Source organism: Malus domestica, chromosome 05, assembly GCF_042453785.1.
Source record: "Malus domestica chromosome 05, GDT2T_hap1".
Lineage (NCBI taxonomy): Eukaryota > Viridiplantae > Streptophyta > Magnoliopsida > Rosales > Rosaceae > Malus > Malus domestica.
Genome location: NC_091665.1, coordinates 42,590,933 through 42,615,432, shown reverse-complemented (window position 1 = coordinate 42,615,432; position 24,500 = coordinate 42,590,933). Strand labels below are relative to the sequence as shown.

General features: G+C 41.0%; 2 protein-coding genes across 2 annotated transcripts; both read right to left on the bottom strand.

Annotated features, from left to right (window-relative positions):
• Positions 1 to 15,648: 15,648 nt before the first annotated feature.
• LOC103435091 (glutamate receptor 2.7-like) lies at positions 15,649 to 16,576 on the bottom strand. Its single transcript, XM_029103592.2, has 2 exons — positions 16,204 to 16,576; positions 15,649 to 16,108 (listed from the first exon to the last, which is right to left on the bottom strand). Exons 1-2 carry the CDS (start codon positions 16,429 to 16,431, stop codon positions 15,755 to 15,757), a joined length of 582 nt encoding a protein of 193 aa, XP_028959425.2. The 5' UTR covers positions 16,432 to 16,576; the 3' UTR covers positions 15,649 to 15,754.
• Positions 16,577 to 18,856: 2,280 nt separating this feature from the next.
• On the bottom strand, positions 18,857 to 22,548 carry LOC114825185 (glutamate receptor 2.7-like). Its single transcript, XM_070822794.1, has 5 exons — positions 22,169 to 22,548; positions 20,825 to 22,062; positions 20,423 to 20,729; positions 19,769 to 20,148; positions 18,857 to 19,594 (listed from the first exon to the last, which is right to left on the bottom strand). The coding sequence occupies exons 1-5, from the start codon at positions 22,521 to 22,523 to the stop codon at positions 19,079 to 19,081; spliced, it is 2,796 nt and encodes a 931-aa protein (XP_070678895.1). The 5' UTR covers positions 22,524 to 22,548; the 3' UTR covers positions 18,857 to 19,078.
• Positions 22,549 to 24,500: the final 1,952 nt, after the last annotated feature.

The window sequence follows — 24,500 nt, the reverse complement described above, 5'->3', positions numbered from 1 at the left end:
ATACTTAATTTAGTAATCTAAGAATTGATGGTCTTTTTCTTTCTTTCTAAGTAGCTCCAAATTTCATGGAGATATTTTGCCAGTGGTTCTTAATTTTTTCTTTTATTTTCTGAATTGTTAAATGATGTCATTGTCCATACCATACTATTATAGTTGACGTATTTTATTGAATGTACGTGTCCCTATTTCTGCCTCAGTAACTTTCCGAATGCAAACATTAGACTTGGATCTCAACCTCACTTATTGTCTTGTCTAGCCCCCATTGCAGACCGTTCTTTTTAAACCCTTGAAAATGACTGCATTAGCGTGAATGAATTTCATAATTTTTTGTTACAATTTAGTAAATCTGAGATTGAAACTTAAAATGGAAGCGATTAACCAATTCAAAATTAGAGAAATTGCTAATATTGAATAGTAAAAAAATCACTTTAAAATAATCAATAATGAGATTAATAAAAAGGGTAATGTTAGGAAGACTAAATATGTAGATAGAATTTTGTAAACTAAATGACATGAAAGTTGATGATTGAATTATTACTTAACTGTTGATTAACGTGTTTATTTTTTATTGATGCCACATCATTTAGCTTGTAAATTTAGTATTCCTAACATAACTTTTAATAAGAAAATATTTATCCACACATCCATGGACAGACGTCTCGAGAGAATAATTAAAAATTATAATTATGTAAACCATACTTTTGCTTCTGGGTATGAAAGGTATCTGTAGACATCGAAATTTCAGTGAAATAAATGTTGACCAATAATTACAATTTCAACGCTCTCGTGTCACATAAATTTTTACACGTAGTGTGTGACTAAACGAAAACTCAAAATAAATCGGAAAAGTCATCAAATAAAGACACTGTGAACACGGAAAATTCCTGAAACGAAAGAGACAAGAACAACGCGCACAAACAAATATTTGTATTTGATGATTTTGGGTTACAATCTCTCTCTATTTTGATCCTCTGATTCGATCTCCGTAAGGTGTGTATTTGTGGATGTGTGATTAATCCAAAGGGCCGTTGGGCTTGATCTAAGGATGAACGTTCTTCAAGGGCTTTTGACTTGATCTTGAAGGTGGATTTGAGCGGATCTTCAAAGGGGGCTTTTGGGTTTGATCTTTGAAGAACAGTGACGAACGGATCTCCAAGGGCTTTTGGGCTTGATCTTGAAGAACAGTGATGAACGGATCTTCAAGGGCTTTTGGGCTTGATCTTGAAGAATGGTTGGATGTGTGGATTTGTCGACGTTGTTGATCCAAAGGGCCGTTGGGGCTTAATCTTGGATGAACGGATGATGAACGATGGTGCTTTCTTCAAGGGCCGTCGGGGCTTGATCTTGAATTGGTGGATGGTTGATCCAAGGGCCGTCGGGGCTTGATCTTGGAAGAACGATGAACGAAGAACGAAGAACACTTTCTTCAAGGGCCGTCGGGGCTTGATCTTGAATTGGTGGATGATTGTTGATCCAAAGGGCCGTTGGGGCTTGATCTTGGAAGAACGATGAACGAAGAACACTTTCTTCAAGGGCCGTCGGGGCTTGATCTTGGAAGAACGATGAACGAAGAACGAAGAAGGCTTTCTTGATTCTTCGGGAACCTGGATGCTTGAGAGCTTCAGAGTTTCAGAGCTTCAAGGTGTAATATGAATTGGTTTCTTTCTTCCCAAAATGAATGAAATGGGCTTGTATTTATAGAATTTTCCAAGGCCTAATTTTGAATATAATATCCCAGATGAAATAAGTCGTTTCTGCCAGGTGTTGACACGTGTCCTGTTTGATGACTTTTCCAACTTATTTCGATTTTTTGTTTAGACACACGCTACGTGTAAAATTTATGTAATACATGAGCGTTGAAACTCTGATTTATCGGTCAACATTTATTTACCGAAATTTCGATGTCTACAGATGCCCCCACTTTAAGGCGCGTCGTATACATGTGCTTGTCATGTGTAGGAGATGTGTTTTGAAGTCCCTTATTGTAGATGTCGATCCAAAGGCCATCGAGGCTTGATCTTGAATTGGGCTGGAGCTTTCTTCAAGGGCCGTTGAGGCTTGTTCTTGAACTTTTGTTTGAAATTTCTTCAAGGGCCGTTGAGGCTTGTTCTTGAACTTTTGTTTGAAATTTCTTCAAGGGCCGTCGAGGCTTGATCTTGAAGGTTGAAATTGGACCACAAGAAACTTCATGTGGTAGATGATCTTTGGCTTTGGTAGTGGATGAATCGGCACGTATTTTGTTGCACTTGTTGACTTTCCACAGCTTTGATCTTGAACTGGATTGGAGGACTTTCTGGATTCCTCCAATTGTTGACTTTCCACAGCTTATTCTTGAACTGGGTTGGAGGATTTTCTGGTTTCCTCCAATTGTTGACTTTCCACAGCTTATTCTTGAACTGGATTTGATTCAAGGGTGGTAAACACTTGATCTTGAATCGGATTTGTGATTTCTTCAAGGGCCGTTGAGGCTTGATCTTGAACTTTGGCTGGAAGCTTCTTCAAGGGCCTTTGAGGCTCGATCTCGAAGGTTGATTCGAACACATGGCGAGCAGGCACGAGGTAAAGGTGACAGCCTGTTTCTTTGTTCAATCTTTCTAATTCACACCTGAACAGTTTGGTCAATGGTATGATCTTCAAGATTGAGGGGTTCTTCTTCCAGTTGCTGACTTGATCTTTAAGGATTTGATCCAAGGGTGGTGAAACGGCACATGCAGCCCACAACGCCTAGCAAGTCGACCCAAGAATTTGAGGGTCAAAACGAGTCCTCCACCCAGAGTGATTGCAAACCTGATGATATGAGATACTTTTGATTTTGAAGAAGTAGCGGATGACTCAGCACGTGCTTGTTGCACTTGTCTCCCCATGCTTCAAGGTATCATCTTCATTTCCTTTAACTGTTCCTCAGGCATATGCGGCATCTTCTCGAGTTCTTCATCTCAGACTCCTTCTGCTGAGTTGACTGTGCATGCTGCATTCTTCTCTGCTTGTTTCTTCAGGCAGATGTGGCAGCTTCTCGAGTTCCTCAGTTCGGACTCCTTCTGCTGAGTTGACTGTGCAGACCGCATTCTTCTCTGCTTGTTTCTTCTGCACGTTGTCTCCACATGCTGCAAGGTATCATTTTCACTTACCTTATCCGTTCTTCAGGCAGATGTGGCAGCTTCTTTGGAAGTACAGCAGCAGTGGGAGACGAGTACTCGAGAGCAGTGCTAAGTAGGCAATCAGGGAAGGGTTCCAAGCAGTCGGTTCCTTACCCGAGTTTGAGTGGAGGTTCCGGCATATTGTTTTCTTTATCCTTGTCTTTGTAGGTAAGAACAAGGACAGAGGAAAGGATAGGGAGAACGCATGATATGACATACTCTTGCTTTCTACCCTGGTGATATGAGATACTTTTGCTTTGGAGTCATTGGCTTGCAGAGGTACCCCAAGGAATAAGGAACACTGAGTGACCCGAGAGGCTTCGTTGGGAAGGCATTCTCAGAGATGAAGAAAGGTTCTATATGTCTGCCTTGCTATGAAGGGTGAAGGTGGACAGTTATAGGAATTTCTTTAGTACCTGTAGAGGTACTATTCTTTTACTCGTGTCGGTAACCAATGCGTGATTGATCAGTATGGCTTCACGTGTTTTCTTCTTTATCAGAAATCTTCGACAAATTGTCCGTAATTTTCGTCAAGTTGAGTGTGCATGTGATAGGTGTTGACGAGGCTGAAAAAGACTGGCGCTTCTTCGATATCTGGGATCGGCGCTTCGACAAATTGCTCGTAATTTTCGCAAAGCTGAGTTTACGCGTGACGGGTGCTGACGAGGCTGAAAAAGACTGGCGCCTCTTCGATACCTGGGATTGGCGCTTTAACAAATTGCCCGTGATTTCCGCAAAGTTGAGCTTGCTTGTGACGGGTGCTAACGCGTCTGGAAAAGCAAAATGCTTCTCCGATTTCTGAGCTTGCCTCTTCGATTTTTGAATCGACATTTTCGAACTCTGAGCTCACCTCTTCGATCTCTGAAATCCCGTCGAGTGCTGATTTTTATAGAGGCACGCAGTTCGTTTCAAAGCACACTTGAATTTTCGCTTGTAGAAACTCCCTTCTTGCATTTCTAAGATCTTGATTTGTCCGACCTCTTCTTTCTTCAACACCTTTGAAAATGTATGGACCCTCCGACCGTCGTTTTGATTTGAACCTTGGTGAAGAGGTAGTCCCGTCTTCTCCAGATAACATATGGCGCCCATCCTTCATATCCCCTACTGGTCCTCTTACTGTTGGGGATTCGGTGATGAAGAATGATATGACCGCTGCGGTGGTGGCCCGGAACCTTGTCACTCCCAAAGATAACAGACTACTTTCCAGGCGGTCTGATGAGTTGGCTGTTAAGGAGTCTCTGGCTCTTAGTGTGCAGTGTGCGGGTTCTGTGTCCAACATGGCCCAACGCCTATTTGCTCGAACCCGTCAAGTTGAATCGTTGGCGGCTGAAGTGATGAGTCTCAAACAGGAGATTAGAGGGCTCAAGCATGAGAATAAACAGTTGCACAAGCTCGCACACAACTATGCCACAAACATGAAGAGGAAAATTGACCAGATGCAGGAATCTGATGGTCAGATTTTACTTGATCATCAGAGGTTTGTGGGTTTGTTCCAGCAGCATTTGCCTTCTTCTTCTGGGGTTGTACCGCGTAATGAAGCCTCAAATGATCAACCTTCAGTGCCTCCTTCTCCTGGGGTTCCGCCGAGTACTGATGCGCCACCTGATCGTCCTTGAAGATCCCCTCTTGTAAATTTGATTTGATTTTTTTTTAAATGTATGTATAATGCAAATTTATGTAAAATTTCCAGAAAAATAAATAAAATGGACCTTCTATTTCTCTCTATGCAAATTTTTTTTTTAATTTTTAATTATTTATTATTATATTTTTTTTATTATTTATTTATTTATTTATTTTTTCTTTTTTTTCTTTTGGTGCTGGATGCACCCACCACTTCCTTTTTTTTTTAAATTTAATTAAATTTAATTTTTTTTATAGCACATGGTGCCTGATGCACCTCTTTTTTTTTTTTTACGTGGTGGCAGCACCACTTTGCTCCACCATCCCTTTTTTTATTATATATTTTTCTGTATAAATTTGGGTGGTGGGTAGAGGAATTTGCAGGGAGCGGAGCTCGAGTTTGAGGAAGGGCTTCTCGGCCGGCTAGTCATTTGACAGCGGTCCTTGAAGTTGTTGGCAGCTGCGAGGCAAGAGACGGAGGAGGTGGAGGTGATCTTGACATCAGATCCAGCTAGAACCCAGAGCACAGCCACTGAGCCCAACCACTGAGCATAGCCGCTGCACACCCGTTGTACTGCCACCGAGCACCGCCACTGCGCATCCGTTGCACTGCCAATCGCTGCAAAGGATTATGTTTAATGGCGGAGATGCTGTCCTATTTGCCATGTTATGCCGACGTGCTTCATACAATTAACCATCCAAAATTGTTAAACATTCCATCTGGGTTTATCACAAAACAGAAGAAAAACCAAGATCCATCCATGCCAAACACCAATTTGCCATCTTTTCGGGATTTGTCACGACATCATCAGCCAAAACCTGCTTGGTCTGCTCGCAGATTGGGGGAGAGGAAGAGTTGGCGGAGAAATCAGGGGCGGAATGGAAAATATTCCCGAGCTGCATCAACAAGGAGATAACACCGCTAAGTTATTCATCTGGTTTGCTTTAGTCAAATGGATCAATCTGCGGGTCATGCTCGCTTGCCATCATCATCCCTTTATTGAAGAACCTTTGCATGAACTCTGAAAGCGTAAACTGCCGGTAAGGCGCTGGTTTCTCCGGGGAGACCAGCTCCGGCAATGGCCCGTATGGGTCATCCCTTCTACTCACATTGAAAAAACACAGTGATTGACACACGGGGTTCATGGGATGAGTTCGCCAACACACGATGATCTACACTTCGGTATTCACCATTGGACACAATCTGAAGAAAATCCCCAACGTTGATGACGAGGGCACCGGGAACAGGTTTCACTTCCACCCAACCGTCACCGTACTTAACTTGTAGCCCACCCATGCGGTCTTGAAGCACCACGGCCAGCACTCCCGTTGTCAGAATGAGATGTAAGCCCAACCGACAGATCAGGTTGTGGGCAGTACGGGTAGTAATGGCCTGCCATCACCCTCCCTTCCAGACACGTCATCTCCTGCAACCTCTTCGGGTTCAATCCCAGGCCTTCGCTCGCCAGCTTCATCAGCACCTCAAGCGCAGACTGGGTCTCCTGCGCTTCTGCTGAATCTGCTGTCGCTGCTTCTCGGCGAGCTCATCTATCGCCGACTGCACCGCATCATGATCGCCGATGAGTAGTCGCGTTATAACTTCCGGATCCATCTCGAATCGGGCCTCCTCGAACTTCTTCCTCGCGTTCTCCCTCAGCACATCTCGCCAGATCTGCGGAAATCGGAGCTCCTGAGCTTCAAAATTAGGGTTTGCGGGAGAAGAAGAATTGGGAACTGATACGAGAAGCGGATGGTGGTCTCAAAGAGAAGAGGAAATTATTGCCCTTTATTCTGACCAAGAATTGTATGAGGAGAATGGAGCAGATGGCATCGGTGATGAACAACATCACGGTGGGCTTGGTTTCAAGGTCTTCGGGGCCTGTTTGAGGAATAGCACCGGTGGGCCTGGTGTTGTTGGGAGGCGGTTGAGAGCCACATTGAAGCAGAGCTCGAGAGCTCGACATTGGCGTAGGTGAAGGTGTAATCGACCAAGTAAACAGGTCTGGCTCGGGTCATGATGTAGACGGTCAACCCGAAGACGAGGACGGCGGAGCAGATGATGACGGGACGATATTGTATTGAGATTAACGCTCTGGAGGAAATCGGGGAGCCATCGGGTTTGGTGAATCCGGACCCCGACCTCACCGCTTTCGTCGCTCTTTGTGCTTTGGAGGGAAGCCTGGGCTTGGAGGCTGTCACTTGGGCCTGGATAGCTTCCTTTTGAGTTTGGATGACCCTTTTTTGATGGACTGGCTGGATAGAGGTCATATATATATATATGTATATAAAAGGAATCTGTATTTATTTATTTATTATTATTATTTTTTTTAATACATAAAACATATGTATTTTATTTTATTTTATTTTTCTTTTCTGTAATAAAATTGACTCTATTTAATAAAACATTTTTTTTATTTTTTTATTTTTATTTATTTATTTATTTTTTTGATGTGACTGAACTTGAAATTGAATATTCAAGCTGCCTACGTACCCTTCCAAAGAAAGAGATCAAGTCAAAATGTAGTTCAAAATACTTGTTTTTTTTTTCTTGGAATTTTTTTTTTGTGCCGTTTGCAATTTTAACTCATGCAGGCAAGGAGTGTTGGTGTCGTTTGCAGTTTTAACTTGTGCAGACAAGGAGCATTTGGTGCCGTGTTGCAGTTTCAGCTCGTGCAGACAAGGAGCGTTGGTGTTGCCTTTTATGCTCGTGCAGACCAGGAGCGTTGTGCCATGCAGTTTAGGCTCGTGCCGGCGAGGAGCTTTGGTTCGTGCAGTTTAGGCTCGTGCGAACAAGGAGCATTGTGTCCTACAGTTTAGGCTCGTGCGGACAAGGAGCTTTGATGTTGCCTTTTATGCTCGTGCAGACCAGGAGCTTTGTGCCATGCAATTTAGACTCGTGCGGGCAAAGAGCTTTGTGAATTTTGTCAAGCAATTTTGGAGAGGCGTTCCTCACAATCTTCATAGCAAGGAGCCTTGACCGAGTGATTGAAAAAGTCTTCAGGAAAGAAATCGCGCATCGTGATGGGGATGGACGATCTATGTGTTGAAATTTCATCATTTTCAACACGATCACGTTGCTTTGAAGGTTGACAAGAGCTGCTTTGCCCCCTTTCCGATTGGCGGACTTGTGGAGGAGACGTATGCTTCTTGTGCAATTTCTTAGGAGTGACTTGAGTCCATCCTTCAACTTTGCTTGTCTTGGAGGATGCCCCTAGTGGTTGAGGTGAAAACTTTGAGTCGGAAGAGCCAGAAGTGAAGGTGGTATAGTTTGACTGCACCACATCGTCAAGATCTAGCTCGATGATTCCTTTCTGAGCCAGCTTCATGATGAATCTTTCAGCACGAAACATTTTTCTGTCGGATGACTGATGAAGCGGTGGAATTTACAGTACCTTGGATTGTCAGTGCGATTCATCTCTTCTGGCCGTTTGCACTCAGGCAAACTAATCACCTTCTTTTCCAGCAAGTCTTCTAATATGGCAACCACATCAGAGTCGGGGAATGGATAATTTTTCTCCTCAAGCTCCTTCAAAGTGCGTCTACGCATCTCTTGATCACGAAAGCCTTTGGCTTGAATCGCCTTGCCTCGTGTAGGGATTTTGACGGGAGCTGTGTTGACTGTCATTGCTTCCTTGGTGGATTTCCACGCAGTCTTCTCCAACTTTGGCCCAAGAACTTTGTCGTTCTTATAGTCGGCGATCGGTTCTTTCTTCCCATGATGGGCGATGCTCAACTCCATGTCATGGGCGCGGGTGGCTAGCTCTTCGAAGGTCCGTGGTTTAATGCCTTGAAGGATGTATTGCAAACCCCATTGCATACCTTGGACGCACATCTCGATTGAAGAGGTCTCCGAGAGCCTGTCTTTGTAGTCGAGGCTTAGAGTGCGCCATCTGTTGATGTAGTCAATGACTGGCTCGTCCTTCCACTGCTTTGTGCTCGTTAGCTCTAGCATGCTCACAGTGCGGCGGGTGCTGTAGAAGCGGTTGAGGAATTCCCGCTCTAATTGCTCCCAGCTGTTGATGGACTCAGGCTCTAGGTCCGTGTACCACTCAAAGGCATTTCCTTTCAGCGAGCGCATAAACTGCTTGGCGAGGAAGTCTCCCTCCGTCCCCGCGTTGTTGCAAGTTTCGACGAAATGTGCAACGTGCTGCTTTGGGTTTCCTTTTCCATCAAACTGCATGAACTTTGGTGGTTGATAACCCCTTGGCATCCTTAGGGCATCAATCTTCTTGGAATAGGGCTTCGAGTAGAATAAGGAGGTATGTGAGTTCCCTTCGTACTGTGCCTTGATGGTGTTGGTGATCATCTCCTGCAGCTGCTGGATAGAAAGAGATCCCATGAGTGACGCTGCTTGGTCTGGCTCCGGCTTCCCATCGATTTTCTTCACCGGGGGTTCTTCGTCTCCGCCAGCTCCTCCCTTTAGTGGATCATCCTCTGGGTCGGGTTTATCGTCGTCCTGCGCCTCCAGTCGGTTGACTAGTGCTGCAATTTGCAAGTCTTTTTCTTCCACAGTTCGGGTTAGCCTTGCGATTGCTTTATTCATTTGAGCCAGCTGCTCATCGATTGAAGTTGCTCCAATGGTCATGACTTGCATGGCTGAACTGTCGCTTGAATCGGCATCGGAGAACATGGATTCGGAGTATTTCCTTGGGCTTTCCCCCCTTGGTGCCCTTAGTGAGGCTAAGGTGATCAAAGGCTCGTGCCTTGGGTGCTTTTGTTCCCTTGGCAGAGTTGATGCAAAAGTGAAAGAGGCGACAGAAGTAGCTCTTGCCATGCTTCGAGTCGTGATGCCCAAAGTGACACCAGTTGCGACGATGACGCTTTTGTTCTTTGCGCCGGTTGCGGGAACAGTTTGAGCCTTCCTTGATGCCATTAATTTTGGAAGTGCGCTTGAATTTCTTGAACGGAGAAAGAGATGAGAGGTAGAGATTGTCCCACTGGGCGTGCCAATTTGTGAACACGGAAAATTCCTGAAACGAAAGAGACAAGAACAACGCGCACAAACAAATATTTGTATTTGATGATTTTGGGTTACAATCTCTCTCTATTTTGATCATCTGATTCGATCTCCGTAAGGTGTGTATTTGTGGATGTGTGATTGATCCAAAGGGCCGTTGGGCTTGATCTAAGGATGAACGTTCTTCAAGGGCTTTTGACTTGATCTTGAAGGTGGATTTGAGCGGATCTTCAAAGGGGGCTTTTGGGTTTGATCTTTGAAGAACAGTGACGAACGGATCTCCAAGGGCTTTTGGGCTTGATCTTGAAGAACAGTGATGAACGGATCTTCAAGGGCTTTTGGGCTTGATCTTGAAGAATGGTTGGATGTGTGGATTTGTCGACGTTGTTGATCCAAAGGGCCGTTGGGGCTTGATCTTGGATGAATGGATGATGAACGATGGTGCTTTCTTCAACGGCCGTCGGGACTTGATCTTGAATTGGTGGATGGTTGATCCAAGGGCCGTCGGGGCTTGATCTTGAATTGGTGGATGATTGTTGATCCAAAGGGCCGTTGGGGCTTGATCTTGGAAGAACGATGAACGAAGAACACTTTCTTCAAGGGCCGTCGGGGCTTGATCTTGGAAGAACGATGAACGAAGAACGAAGAAGGCTTTCTTGATTCTTCGGGAACCTGGATGCTTGAGAGCTTCGGAGTTTCAGAGCTTCAAAGCTTCAAGGTGTAATATGAATTGGTTTCTTTCTTCCTAAAATGAATGAAATGGGCTTGTATTTATAGAATTTTCCAAGGCCTAATTTTGAATATAATATCCCAGATGAAATAAGTCGTTTCTGCCAGGTGTTGACACGTGTCCTGTTTGATGACTTTTCCAACTTATTTCGATTTTTTGTTTAGACACACGCTACGTGTAAAATTTATGTAATACATGAGCGTTGAAACTTTGATTTATCGGTCAACATTTATTTACCGAAATTTCGATGTCTACAGACACGTGTCAACACCTAACAGAAATGATTTATTTCATCTTAATATTATATTCAAAATTAGGCCTTGAAAAAATTCTATAAATACAAGACCATTTCATTCATTTTAGGACACCAATTCATAACAAATTCACATCACACCAAAACCTTGAAGCTTTGAAACTTTAAAGCTCCCAAGCCAATCCTGAAGGATCAAGAAAGCTCTCTTCGTTCTTCGTCAAATCCTCCTTCAAAATCAAGCCCCAACGGCCCTTAAAGAACTTCCACCAATTCAAGATCAAGCCCCGACGACTCTTGAAGAAAGTGTTCATCGTTCATCGTCCGTTCATCCTAAGATCAAGCCCCAACGACCCTTTGGATCAACAACATCAACAAATCCACACATCTAACCATTCTTCAAGATCAAGTCTAAAAACCCTTGAAGATCCGTTCACCCATCAACCTTCAAGATTAAGCCCAAAAGCCTTTGAAGAAATCCGCACAACCGTTCTTCAAAATCAAGCCCAAAAGCCCCTTGAAGACCCGTTTGTCAACCTTCAAGATCAAGCCCCAACGACCCTTGGATTAATAGCACAATCCACAAATCTATGCATTACAAAGATCGAATCAGAGGCTAAATTTGTAGAAGAGATTGTAACCCCTAAATTATTAATACAAATATTATTTTGTACACGTATTCTTGTCTCATTCATTGCAGGAATATTCGTGTTTACAGCATCATTCCTCATTTTTCATTGAAACTTGTTTGTTTACAAAGTCAATTGTCATGGATGAAAGAATAGTAAGTCAAGAACGTTTAATTTGAAAATTTTGCCCATTAAAAGTAATAAGCAAAAATCCAATAACACTAACTAAAAAGTAAAATAAAATCTCGCAACTCAAACAAAAATATGAATACAACCACCAGGGGGGTGTTCTATGGTTGAAGATGTATTCTAAGCCTGTTTTTCACACGAAATGTCCTGATTCGATTCTTGATGCTGGTGAATCACACGATGGTGGTCAGAGAAGACTGAAATGCCTTTGTAAATCTTTCCAACCCCTAGAAGAATGGACTAGCATGGCGAATCCACCAGCTAGTCCTCTTTTGAAGAAACAAAAATATGAATCCTAGAGGACATAACAATCCAATGAGATAAATTTAATCGACCCAAAAAATAGACAAAAATCTAGCAATTTTACAAAATAACGCAACTATGAACATTGTCATCACTGAATAAAGTGAAAGGATCAATTGCTATGTTTTCATCCATCATCAGCATGGCCACCGTATCCTGCTGTTGCGGCGGTTGGTTATTGGGAGAAATTCTAAGGTCCGTCCATGTGGTCCGACCACACCCACACACAGAGGAAGTATTCTGTATTCTCTCCCCACCACCCCAAGGGCAGGAGGATAGAAGATCCTCTAGGTTGTCAGGATTGCTTACTTTGCCTCCTTTGGCGCCGTCTTTCCCTTCTTTGCTATGATTCAAAGCATCAGTGTCATGTTCCGTGTTATTCATCAGTTGCTTATTTTCATGTTTATTGCCATAATGTTTGACTGCATTCCCAAATAAAGACTTACATAAACCGATGACGATTTAAAGTGGTCGTGTCCTAAATCAATCACCCGACAGCACGTAGAAAATTTAAAACATGCAGCAACGCGTGATAAGCATCCCCAGCAAATCCTCCAACACCATGTGGAGAAGTCAAAACACGTAACAACACTCGATAGGTTTGGACACCACCACCTGGACAATATTCTTGCTTATCATGCAAATCCTTGAACTAGCAGCACCATTGTGTCGTCTCCTCACCACCTTGACATTCCTGTTTCATGCAATCCAGTCTTTTACTTATATTTGTGCCAACCCATCCTCACCCACTTCTTCATCAGACAAATCGAGGTCGACAAATTTTTTGCCTTTGCCACCACTTTGCTACTTTCACCAATGACCATGTCCTTGAACTGGTTTTCGAGTTGAATCCGCTAGTTTTTCGAACCCTTTTGACTTCTCCAGAGCTTCGCATGTTTAATCGCCGTGATGAGTTGCTTTTTATCAAGGGTTCTTTCTTGTCACAACCAACTTCCCTTGCTCCACATCAACAATATAGTACACCATCAATTTCAGATACAAATTTGGTTAATTTATCTCCACGCCATTCCCATGGACACTTGAAAGTCACTTTCAGAAAATACGTACGAATCCGCGTGAGCTTAAGGAAAGAGAGTGTGTGCACGCACGAATGCAATTGCTTGAGGTACAAGAAACACAGTGTGACCGTATGCAACTGAAAATTTGACACACTGGCCTCAAACAATTGTTTATATAGTAGAGCCAATTAATAACTCTAATTGAAACAAGAATCCTAATTGAAATATAAAACCCAACTTAATGATCGGGAAAACTTAAAAATACGGAATTAGAAAATCATCGTTGTGTTTGACGTTGGTGAGTCGGGTGTCTTTGCCCATTTTTTATGTGTTTTCTTACAATTTATTAGCCGTTCCCTTTCCATAAAATTCCTCCCTTCGACCTTAATTAGTTGTGTGTACTATGAATGATAGAAAGATACGTCAAAGTAACATTTAGTTTGCTCTTCAAGTAACACATGACCAGATCCAAGGGCTGACCGTAGGTATATAAAGGGCTCCATGCTTCATGGCCTTGATATTATTAGGTTTGTTGTAATTAATATTTATTATGTAGTTGTTCACTTATAGGTCAGTATGTAATATTTGAATAGTTTAACACTTTTTTCATGTAAACTCTAAAACCTGTAAATAGACTATCTAATGACCTATAAACAGACTATCTAATGAGATAATAGATACTCTGATTTTTCTTCTCAATCTTCCTCTATTCTCTCTTTCTCTTTGTATTTTATTTCCAACAAGGTTAAGTCTTATCCCACTAAATGATGTCAGCTAAATGAATTATAAAACATCACTGCCTTCGGTTTTGCGCCAAGTCTTCTATTAGCTCCAAGTACTCTATGTCTTTTCTTAAAGCCTATTTCCGAGTCTTCCTTGGTCTTCCTCTACCATTTTGATCCTGAGCTTTTATCCCATAATCTCATTTTCTGACCGGAGCATATATAGCTCTTCGTTTCACATTTCCAAACCAAATTAACCGATTTTCTCTCATCTTATCTTCAATTGCGGCAACTCCTACATTATTTTCGATATCCTCGTTCTTAATCCCGTATTTCGTCGTGTGCCCATCCATCCAAGAATCATTCTAATTTATGCACACACATTTTTTGCATGTGTTGATGCTTGACTGCTTACTAGGCCCACCTATAGTAATTAATAAATTAATAATTAAAAACCTATTATTATTGGTTTTAGTTAGATATAGCCTTTAATGAAGATAAAAAGAGAGAAGAAGTATGAAGATCATTATGAAAAAAATATATGAGGGCTCAACTCGACTTGGCCAGCCCATGCAAGCCTGAGAAATCGATCTCTAATGGGCGGGCCAATCCAACTCGAATTGAAAAATCATTTTAAAATGTTTTTTTTTTCATTTGTTCCATATTACCATAAATGAGGATTCCATATTTGTCACAGCATCATTTAACGGTTAATTTAACAAATTTTCTAACGGAGGTATGAAATTGAAATGAAACAATAGGAAATGTATGAGATTAAAATGTTTTAAATATATTATAATTGCACATAAACATGAGGAGATAAAATAAAATTTACTCAATATATTTTTTTTTTTATATCTGGCTAACAAAAAGTCCATTAAATGAAACTCTCTTTAGCACTTGCAGAGAGATTAGTTTTTAGGGAACTTTAACAAAAAGCTCCCGTTACTGTTCACTTTAACGAAAAACGATATTTTTACACTAAAAAGTCAATCTTGGTACTATTCACTTTACATTTATTTTGTCCTTATTGTTAAAATTCAAAGTTTTCAAGTATTTATCATTAGTTTTCCTTAGTTGTTATTGTATGTCAGTGGGCTTAAGGTTAAGACCCAACTCTTCTATCTGTGTTTTGAGTGGACTTGGGGATTAGGCAAACGAACCAAACGGGGTGCTTGAAAGTCTAAACTTTAGGGCAAATGTATTTATGAATCACCTCTTTTTTTCGGTCAGAGATGCATGAAAGATGATATGAGGACTTGCGATGATGGAGTTGTATAGTTATTTTGCTGCATATATAGGAATGAGCAATCAAAGATGTGAGATTACATACTTTTGTACTACTTGGATCAATATTTGAAAAGTTGATTGGTCAACCAATCTGTTGTATTAAGGTTGCTAGAGTATTTTGAATAATAAGCATTTCATAATGTAGATGGAAAAATATGGATGATATTTGCACCTAGCTACTTTACTGGTTGCAGCATACCAAGAACCCTGTTCCTCTTGTTCAAATGGTACGTGTGTCCAAATGCATTTAAGTTTTTCTATATTTATTCAACACATTTTACATTTTGTGATCTCCAAATACACTTTAGATGATTTTTAGATTTTGATATGGATGTAAATAGATTTTAATATATTTCACACGTTTAACACAATTTTACAATCTGCGGCATCACGCATGCATTTTAGCTAGTAATGCTCTATGAGTCAAAGGAATTGAACCGGTTTGGTTGATTTTGGTTTAGGCGTGTTGGATTGGATTGGATTGTAAGGCATTCAATTTCTGGTGGATTTTTGTGTCTGATGAGGATGCTCGGGAGTAGTGGAACTTGGAAGTGGTGGAGTGCTCCCACCTTGGAGAACTCCATTCTTCTGCGTAATGTGCTAAAGTTGGAGCTCTGGTTGGAACGTTAATCTCTCTATTGTAAAAAAAAATTGCCGTTCTAACTGCCTTGTTCCAAAGCGTTTCTCCGCTCGTGCTCGGACTTGCACTGCCTTGTTCTGCTGCCTCTTGATGCTGAAACCTCCTGAGCCAGATAGCAAAAGAGAGCAGAAAACATAAGGTGGAAGTAGCAGCTGATATTACATAGAGGCCTTTAAAACTGTTGAGGGGCGTTTGGAATGGTCGCTACAAAGCCAAATAGGGGCGTATGTCAGGAACAATCCGCCCCTCGCCTCTAAGAGAAGCGCTTCTAATACTCACTTTTTTGGTAGTGAAATGTACAAAATTGGTACTTACTGTGAGCAAAGAACAAAGAGGAGAAGGTGAACCAAGTTGCTGTGCCAATCTGATTCTTCAAGGGGCCACCAAATTCTGGATTTGACGGGCGCTCCAGGAACCATACGATGAACACTGTGTAGATTAAGATGGAACCAGTCACCACCCACATTTGCCATGTGAAAGGTTTCATAAACATCCATGTTGATTTTTTGGGTTCTGCCGGAACTATCATTGACAAACCAGACTCCATATATGGCTGAGTGAATTCCACCTTGTCCAGCCGGTCAGCTAGCACAGTTATGTAACCAACCACAGCATCATAAACCTGCAAGCATACAGTCAAATCAAAACCAATGAAAGAGCGAAACAGTATTTAAATTCATCTTTATGAAAAAATAGAAAAATAAATGATGGTTTTACCTTTTTATGGACTTGTTCCACAAGATGATCGTACGAGCCATCGAAAACTTCAAATTGATACGGCAGAGAATAGTTCAAACGATTTATGACCATATCAAAAATTGCAATGCAGAAACCGACATACTTCTTCTTATCTGAGCCTTGCCTGGACCGATCAACCTTCACAAAGTTGCTGAAGGAAGTTTTACCCGGCACCCCAATTCTCATTGGCTTCTCAACAGTAGGCATTGCCCAGCCTTTCGGGGCACTAGCTAGGTTCCCGGGCCAGATTACTAAACCAACATCACTGAATCTGTATTTCCCTGCTTCATCCGATGAGAACCCAACTTCCGGTTTCCAATAGTTCAATTCTTGGAATCTATTCTCATCCAAAATAGTTCAATTCTTATTTGGTTTACCTCACCGCCGTTTAACCGCATGTTCGCACTCAAACCTGTATAACTGCTCAATACGGTTTTCAACACCTCAAGGCTAGTTGTGTTATCAGTCATTCTTCCTATGGCCTGTGAAATGATTCCAATAGCATCATATGCTCGAAGAGCGTAAATTCCTGGCTGGGCGCTATTTCCTTCTGAATACTTCGTTTGGAATTTCTTCCGGAAATTTGTATAAGAACTAGTATTATTGGCATAGTAGGTCTTGATTCCCAGAGTGCCTTTCATGTCAGAGGTGTGTTGAGGGTCAAGCAAACTTGCAATACTCTCGGTGATGATCCAAGCTGACTCTTTTCCAACAAGTCCCATCTTTCCAGCCAATCGAAATAGATTAGTCACCGTAGGCAACGATGACTGGAGAATGATAAACAACCGAGAATGCATGGTGGGAAGCCTCAACATCTCTTCTAGCTCGACCCCGTTTGGATTAGACAGCGAAGAAATCTGCGGAAGAACCAAACGGTGCTCAATCTTTGAACCGACATCTTGAAGGGCCTCGGTCAAAAGAGCTAGCATCCCAACATCGCCGCCATAGCCATCATCTTCGTATACCACAACTACCCTTTTCCAATGGTAGGCTGAAACTATATCCGCAATGCATTTTTATCGGAACAGAACCATATGTTGCCATTCGTATCAAAGATGGCCATCGGCGTTGTATTAGTGGTGGGGTTATAGAGGGTGCTGCAAATGAAATCACCGGAATTTGAGCCTTGTTTCCGACAAGATCAGCTACTTGAGCTGCTTCCTGCCATGTCTCCATCCCAACTATTACTTCTACATTCTTTTCCTTTATCAACTCTTCAGCTGCAACAGAAATTAAAACGAAAAATCAAAAATCTTCATCAATACTTATACATGTCCAAACTAATTAACTATTATAAATACCGTCATGTCATGTGTCAACTGCTTTACCCAATATTTTTTTATTTTTTATATCTGGCTAACAAAAAATCCATTAAACGAATGTGATCCGAGAGACAAACTATATTGTATGTGAGTGTGCTTAAGGTTAAGACCCAACTGTCCAACTCTTCTATGTTTTGAGTGGGCTTAGGGATTAGGCAAACGAACCAGGCGGGGGGGATTGAAAGTCTACTTTAAAATATATTTTTGAATCACTTTTTTCTTTTTCTTTTTTTTCTTTTTTTTGTCAGGGATGTAATGAAAGATGATATGAGTACTTGCAATGATGGAGTTGTATAGCTATTTTGCTGTATATATAGGGATGGGCAATCCTAGATGTGAGATTACATACTTTTGTACTACTCGGATCAATATTTGAAAAATTGATTGGTCAACCAATATGTTGTATAAAGGTTGCTAGAGTATTTTGAACAATAAGTATTTCATAATATAGATGGGAAAATATGGATGATATTTGCACCTAGCTACTTTACTGGTTGCAGCATACCAAGAACCCTATCCCTATTGTTCAAATGGTACGTGTGCCCAAATGCATTTAAGATTTTCTATATTTACTCAAGACATTTTATATTTTGTGATATGCAAATACACTTTGGATGATTTTTAGATTTTGATGAGAATACAAATAGATTTTAATATATTTCACACGTTTAACACAGTTTTACAACCCGCAGCATCGCGCGGGCATTTTAGCTAGTAAAGTCACGGGAATTGAACCGGTTGGGTTGATTTTGGTTTAGGCGTGTTGTATTGGATTGGATTGTAAGGCATTCAATTTCTGGTGGATTTTTGGTCTGATGAGGATGCTCGGGTAGTAGTGGAACTTGAAGTGGTAGAGTGCTCCCACTAGTGGCGAAGTCAGGAATTTTCGAGGGGAGGGGCGAAATTTAAAAGCATAATAGATTCCAAAAAAAATGTAGGCAATCAAATTCTTTTAGATAATAGACAATATTAATGTCGTTAATAATTTATCAATACAAACATCTTGCAATTGTTGCCGGCAATGCTTCATGTTCTGAAACGGTCGCATAATAGACTCATTATCAATAAAAGCATCTCAATATAAAAATCAAACTATCACACAATTGTTGTACATCTATTGCAATATAAACATTTCTCTCAATAAAAGCAAAAACATCTCTCACATAATAAGAACACTAATATCATTTTCCTCACAAAAGTTTTGTGTATCTGAATCAAGTTCTCAAAATCATCATTTCTCAAGAATTAAAGAACAAAATATAAAATAATTTTAAATACTATAAATAATAACAAGAATAGAGAAAAAACAATAACAAACATCAATCTTTTGTATTATAATTTTAAATACTAGAAGTAATAACAAGGATTGAAAAAGAACAATAACAAACATCAACCTTTTGTATTTCTATAGTCTAAACAAATGAGAGAGAGGGAAGAGAATTAAAATGGTGCGCTGGTAGTGCGTTTCTAAAAGAAGACCACATCAATAAAATTAAAACTCAGTAGCACAGCGCCCCCAGATTTCAGTAGGTTCAGAAAGATCGGAGGGGCCGAATTCTTGCTTTCATGGCGATTTCCGACGACCGGAGGGGCGGCCGCCCCTCCTTGCTCCTATGTAGCTTTGCCAGTGGCTCCCACCTTGGAGAACTCCATTCTTCTGCGTAATGTGCTAAAGTTGGAGCTCTGGTTGGAACATTAATCTCTCTATTGCAAAAAAATTTTGCCATTCTAACTGCCTTGTTCCAAAGCGTTTCTCCGCTCGCGCACGGACTTGCACTGCCTTGTTCTGCTGCCTCTTGATGCTGAAACCTCCTCAGCCGGATAGTAAAAGAGAGCAGAAAACATAAGGTGGAAGTAGCAGCTGATATTTCATAGAGGACTGAAAAACTGTTGAGGGTCAAGCTTTCTGGTTCGTTCAAAGTTGTATTTCTTGGACACTCCTTGGGAGTCAACCATTCATTTTGTAGCTTCTTCACATCTCCATTCTCCAACAGCTCTAGAATCGCCTTTGTGAAATCACGCGCTATTGGAGAACCTCTCTGGAATATCTGCGAGGTGAACACGAAAGCGATTTTTTTAGTTTCGCTATGTTGGTCAGAAATATGGTAACTTCTATTGAGATATTTTCGACCAAAAGTTTGTAACCAGTTCTATTTATGCATATTTTTGTATTTTGTACGTGCAGAAAGAAATAGAATGTGAACAATTTATTCATTACTCACAAAGCTCAAGCCTCCAAATCTATAGGTGGGTGCAGTGGCAGTATATCCTATGCAGTTCTCATTAATGAAGACTTCTGCATATGGGTGTTCAAGAAAGGCGACCTCTATAGTTTTGTTTTTGAATTCTTTCGGGTAGTCGTATTCACTTTTCACTTCGATGATTTTTTTGAATCCAAGGACATTCCGCAGGTACTCAATGACAAATGAGTCCCCGTCGCAACCAACTTTCGAGTCGGTGTCGATGTATGTTGCATTCGGTTTCAGTCGCTGAACGGTGAGCATTGAAGTGAGATTAGCGGTGTAGCTTGAGGTCAGGATCAGTACAACAAAGAGCCAAACTGCGACCACCACTCGCGTCAAGTTGCTGTAGATTTTCTCTTCTGTGAAATAAAAACATAGGTTTACAATGAGGATAAGATCAATTCTCAAACAATTTTGGACCCGACTATTTTCGTAGTTAGGCTTGTCCTGAAAATTTTAGATCGTCATTGGTTATCATACATTATGAAGAAGAAAAGAGTGGTAGGGGCGTTTAGAATGGCCGCTACAAAGCCAAATAGGGGCGTATGTCAGGGACAATCCACCCCTCGCCTCTAAAGAAGCGCTTCTAATACTCACTTTTTTGGTAGTGAAATGTACAAAATTGGTACTTACTGTGAGCAAAGAACAAAGAGGAGAAGGTGAACCAAGTTGCTGTGCCAATCTGATTCTTCAAGGGGCCATCAAATTCTGGATTTGACGGTTGCTCCAGGAACCATACGATGAACACTGTGTAGATTAAGATGGAAACAGTCACCACCCACATTTGCCATGTGAAAGGTTTCATAAACATCCATGTTGATTTTTTGGGTTCTGCCGGAACTATCATTGACAAACCAGACTCCATATATGGCTGAGTGAATTCCACCTTGTCCAGCCGGTCAGCTAGCACGGTTATGTCACCAACGACAGCATCATAAACCTGTAAGCATATAGTCAAATCAAAACCAATGAAAGAGCGAAACAGTATTTAAATTCATCTTTATGAAAAAATAGAAAAATAAATGATGGTTTTACCTTTTTATGGACTTGTTCCACAAGATGATCGTACGAGCCATTGAAAACTTCGAATTGATACGGCAGAAAATAGTTCAAACGATTTATGACCAAATCAAAAATTGCAATGCAGAAACCGTCGACAGACTTCTTCTTATCTGAGTCAACCTTCACAAATTTGCTGAAGGAAGTTTTACCCGGCACCCCAATTCTCATTGGCTTCTCAACAGTAGGCATTGCCCAGCCTTTCGGGGCACTAGTTAGGTTCCCAGGCCAGATTACTCCACCAACATCACTGAATTTGTTTTCCCCTGCTTCATCCGATGAGAACCCAAGTTCCGGTGTCCAATAGTTCAATTCTTGGAATCTATTCTCATCCAAAATATTTACAATCCTGAAAATTGGAGAGTACAGTACCTCACCGCTGTTTAACCGCATGTTCGCGCTCAAACCTGTATAACTGCTCAATACGGTTTTCAACACCTCAAGGCTAGTTGTGTTATCAGTCATTCTTCCTATAGCCTGTGAAATGATTCCAATAGCATCATATGCTCGAAGAGCATAAATTCCTGGCTGGGCGCTATTTCCTTCTGAATACTTCGTTTGGAATTTCTTCCGGAAATTTGTATAAGAACTAGTATTATTGGCATAGTAGGTCTTGATTCCCAGGGTGCCTTTCATGTCAGAGGCGTGTTGAGGGTCAAGCAGACTTGCAATACTCTCGGTGATGATCCAAGCTGACTCTTTTCCAACAAGTCCCATCTTCCCAGCCAATCGAAATAGATTAGTCACTGTAGGCAACGATGACTGGAGAATGATAAACACCCGAGACTGCATTTTGGGAAGCCTCAACATCTCTTCTAGCTCAACCCAGTTTGGATTAGACAGCGAAGAAATCTGCGGAAGAACCAAACGGTGCTCAATCTTTGAACCGACATCTTGAAGCGCCTCGGTCAAAAGAGCTAGCATCCCAACATCGCCGCCATAGCCGTCATCTTCGTATACCACAACCACCGTTTTCCAATGGTAGGCTGAAACTATATCCGCAATGCATTTCATCTGAGCAGAACCATTTGTTGCCATTCGTATCAAAGATGGCCATTGGCGTTGCATTAGTGGCGGGGTTATAGAGGGTGCTGCAAACGAAATCACCGGAATTTGAGCTTGGTTTCCGACAAGATCAGCTACTTGAGCTGCTTCCTGCCATGTCTCCATGCCAACTATTACTTCTACTTTCTTTTCCTTTATCAACTCTTCAGCTGTAACATAAAACGAAAAATAAAAAATCTTCATCAGCACTTATACATTTCCAAACTAATTAGCTATTATAAATACCATCATGTCATGTGTTAACTGCTTTCTCACCAGCAGAAGCAGCAAGAAAGGGGTCTCTGCCGGAGTCGGGAAAATGAAGGATGAGCTTATGAGTCTTTGAACGGTTGTTGAAGCTCTCAGCTGCGATCTCCATGGCGGTTTTCTGCTCTTTTCCAATACGAGAACTAACGTTAATGACTGCGCCAACGTTGGTGACATTGGTTCTACTGCCAGCTTCAACTCCATAGGAGAGAATGGTGAGAAAGTAGATGATGAGCCTGGGAAACAGAAGCCAGAACCTTTGGACGCGATTCGCGCTGGTGAGACAGACAGACATTTCCGTTTGCATTTTGAAGCAACAAATAATGACAGAACACGCTCTATGTAACTTGTTTATAGATGACATTTTACGTATGTCCTACGGCATATATAAGGTTGTGTGTTGGAAAAAACGCTTTAGTAAACTTTCCCGGAAAATTTGTCCTTGACTTCGTCTGGCATAGTGAGAACTTGGCATACGGTAAATTTTTAGTTGTGATGGGAATACGGATGATACACCACGTGTTTTTATGTAAGTGATGGAAAATTTTAATTTTTAAGTTATTAACATTTTAACACACATCTCACCATTTATATAGGGACATGTAGTGTACCACCTCGTGTGACGGTCACACTGAAAAATCTCTCTACCAATACATGTGACTTGATCTTCTATGAACAAAAATTTAATTTCCAACTTTACCCTTCAAGTTTAGGAATTAGGGTTTAGGTTTAGAGGCAATCGCCAAGGCTCCAAGCAACATGCATGCGTCTCTTTTTATTTTTTAGCTAATTACAAAAGGTGTTATTTGGGTTGGGTTAAACCGAACCTGCTCAGAGTTCAACTTGACTTTCAATTCGATTGGTAAGGTTAGAATTAGGAAAAAATTTAAATTCCCAATGAAGGGTTAACATTGGGTTCGCCTATCAACCTGCTCAACTTGTTTGCATTGCACACACAAATACACTGTTGAGGACTGAAGGCATTTCTCACTTATTGTCCAGGCTCCGTTAGTTGCTTACGCATCAAAAGTAGGAGATCTCTTCTAAAAAGCAATTAGGCCGGCTCTCAAATCAATTATTTTCTAACGATTTTGATATAGAATACAAGAATGACTTGAATTGTTAAACTTTAGATACTTTTTGTAGTTACGTAAAAATTAAAAGTGTTGTCTTTTTTCTTTTTTTTTTTCAAGTAGCTCCAAACTTCATGGTTATATTTTGCAACTAACTCTTTATTTTTCCTTTTTTCTGAATTGTCAATGATGTGACTTTCCAAATGCAAACGTTAGACTTGGATCTCAACCTCACGTATGGTCTTGTGCAGCCTCCATTGCAGACCATTCTTTAAACCCTTGAAAAGGACTGCATTAATTAGCCTTGATGAATAGTTGATGAATATATCAAACTTGAAAAATACGGAATTAGAAGGTTTTTGTTGTGTTCGACGTTGGTCAGTTGGGTGTCTTTCGCTTTTTTAATTTTTTTTGTTGGTGTGTGTGTGTGTTTTCCTAGAATTTATTAGATGCCCCTTTTCCATAAATTTCCTCCTTAACTTCGAGCTTAATCAGTTGTAAATTGTAATCTACCATGAATGATAGAAAGATACGTCAAAGTGACATTTAGCTTGCTCATTAAGTAACACATGACCAGATCCAAGGGTTGACCGTACGTAAGGCTCCATGCTTCTGTTAAAGATCAACACCAGCTCATTAAGAAAAGTCGGTGTAAAGGAACTAGACTATTCTAGTTCAAACATGCATGAGATTATTCTAGAAGATTTTATAATGGGAATATGCTAGAAAACTCTAGCCAAAGTGCAGCAATTGGTGTTTGAATGGAAAAGCCAAGTCCACCGACTTAGGCTAGAATAATCTAGAAAAATGGTTTTGTAGTAAAATCTAGAATAACTAAAGTTGTGGCTAGGATGAATTTAAGCCCATGTTAACCGATGTAGTAAGTTGGTTTAGCAAGCCTATAAATATGGGTGTAATGCTATGTAACAATAAACCAATCAAGAAAGTAGCCAAGAAGAGAGAGCTAAGTAAGAGAGTGAGAAGTAGGAGTAGTCTTGTGAAGAGTGTGAGTGGTCTAGAGTGTGTCTCTAGAAGTGAGTGAGTGTCGTAGCTTCTAAAGTGTGTCATTGAGGTGTGTTGAAATATTTTGTATTTGTAATACAAGTAATTTGTTTACTTGTATTGTTTCTCCAACACTTGTGTTAGAGTTGTGTACTCTAATTTTTCCTCAGCAATTGGTATCAGAGCCAGGTTCGATCAAGGACCGTCTCTATTGAAGCTTTTGAGAGTCATGAGAAGTTTAGTACTTCGCAAGATTATTGGTTAAC

What these genes read in the sequence shown, in the direction of transcription:
- LOC103435091 (XM_029103592.2), bottom strand. Translation starts at nt 16,431, where the DNA reads ATGCCTACTGTTGAGAAGCCAATGAGAATTGGGGTGCCGGGTAAAACT. An exon ending in TGGAACAAGTCCATAAAAAG is followed by an intron (nt 16,109 to 16,203) that starts GTAAAACCATCA and finishes GTATGCTTGCAG; the next exon opens with GTTTATGATGCTGTGGTTGG.
- LOC114825185 (XM_070822794.1), bottom strand. Translation starts at nt 22,523, where the DNA reads ATGTCATCTATAAACAAGTTACATAGAGCGTGTTCTGTCATTATTTGT. An exon ending in TGGAACAAGTCCATAAAAAG is followed by an intron (nt 20,730 to 20,824) that starts GTAAAACCATCA and finishes ATATGCTTACAG; the next exon opens with GTTTATGATGCTGTCGTTGG. An exon ending in GATTTGGAGGCTTGAGCTTT is followed by an intron (nt 19,595 to 19,768) that starts GTGAGTAATGAA and finishes TTCACCTCGCAG; the next exon opens with ATATTCCAGAGAGGTTCTCC.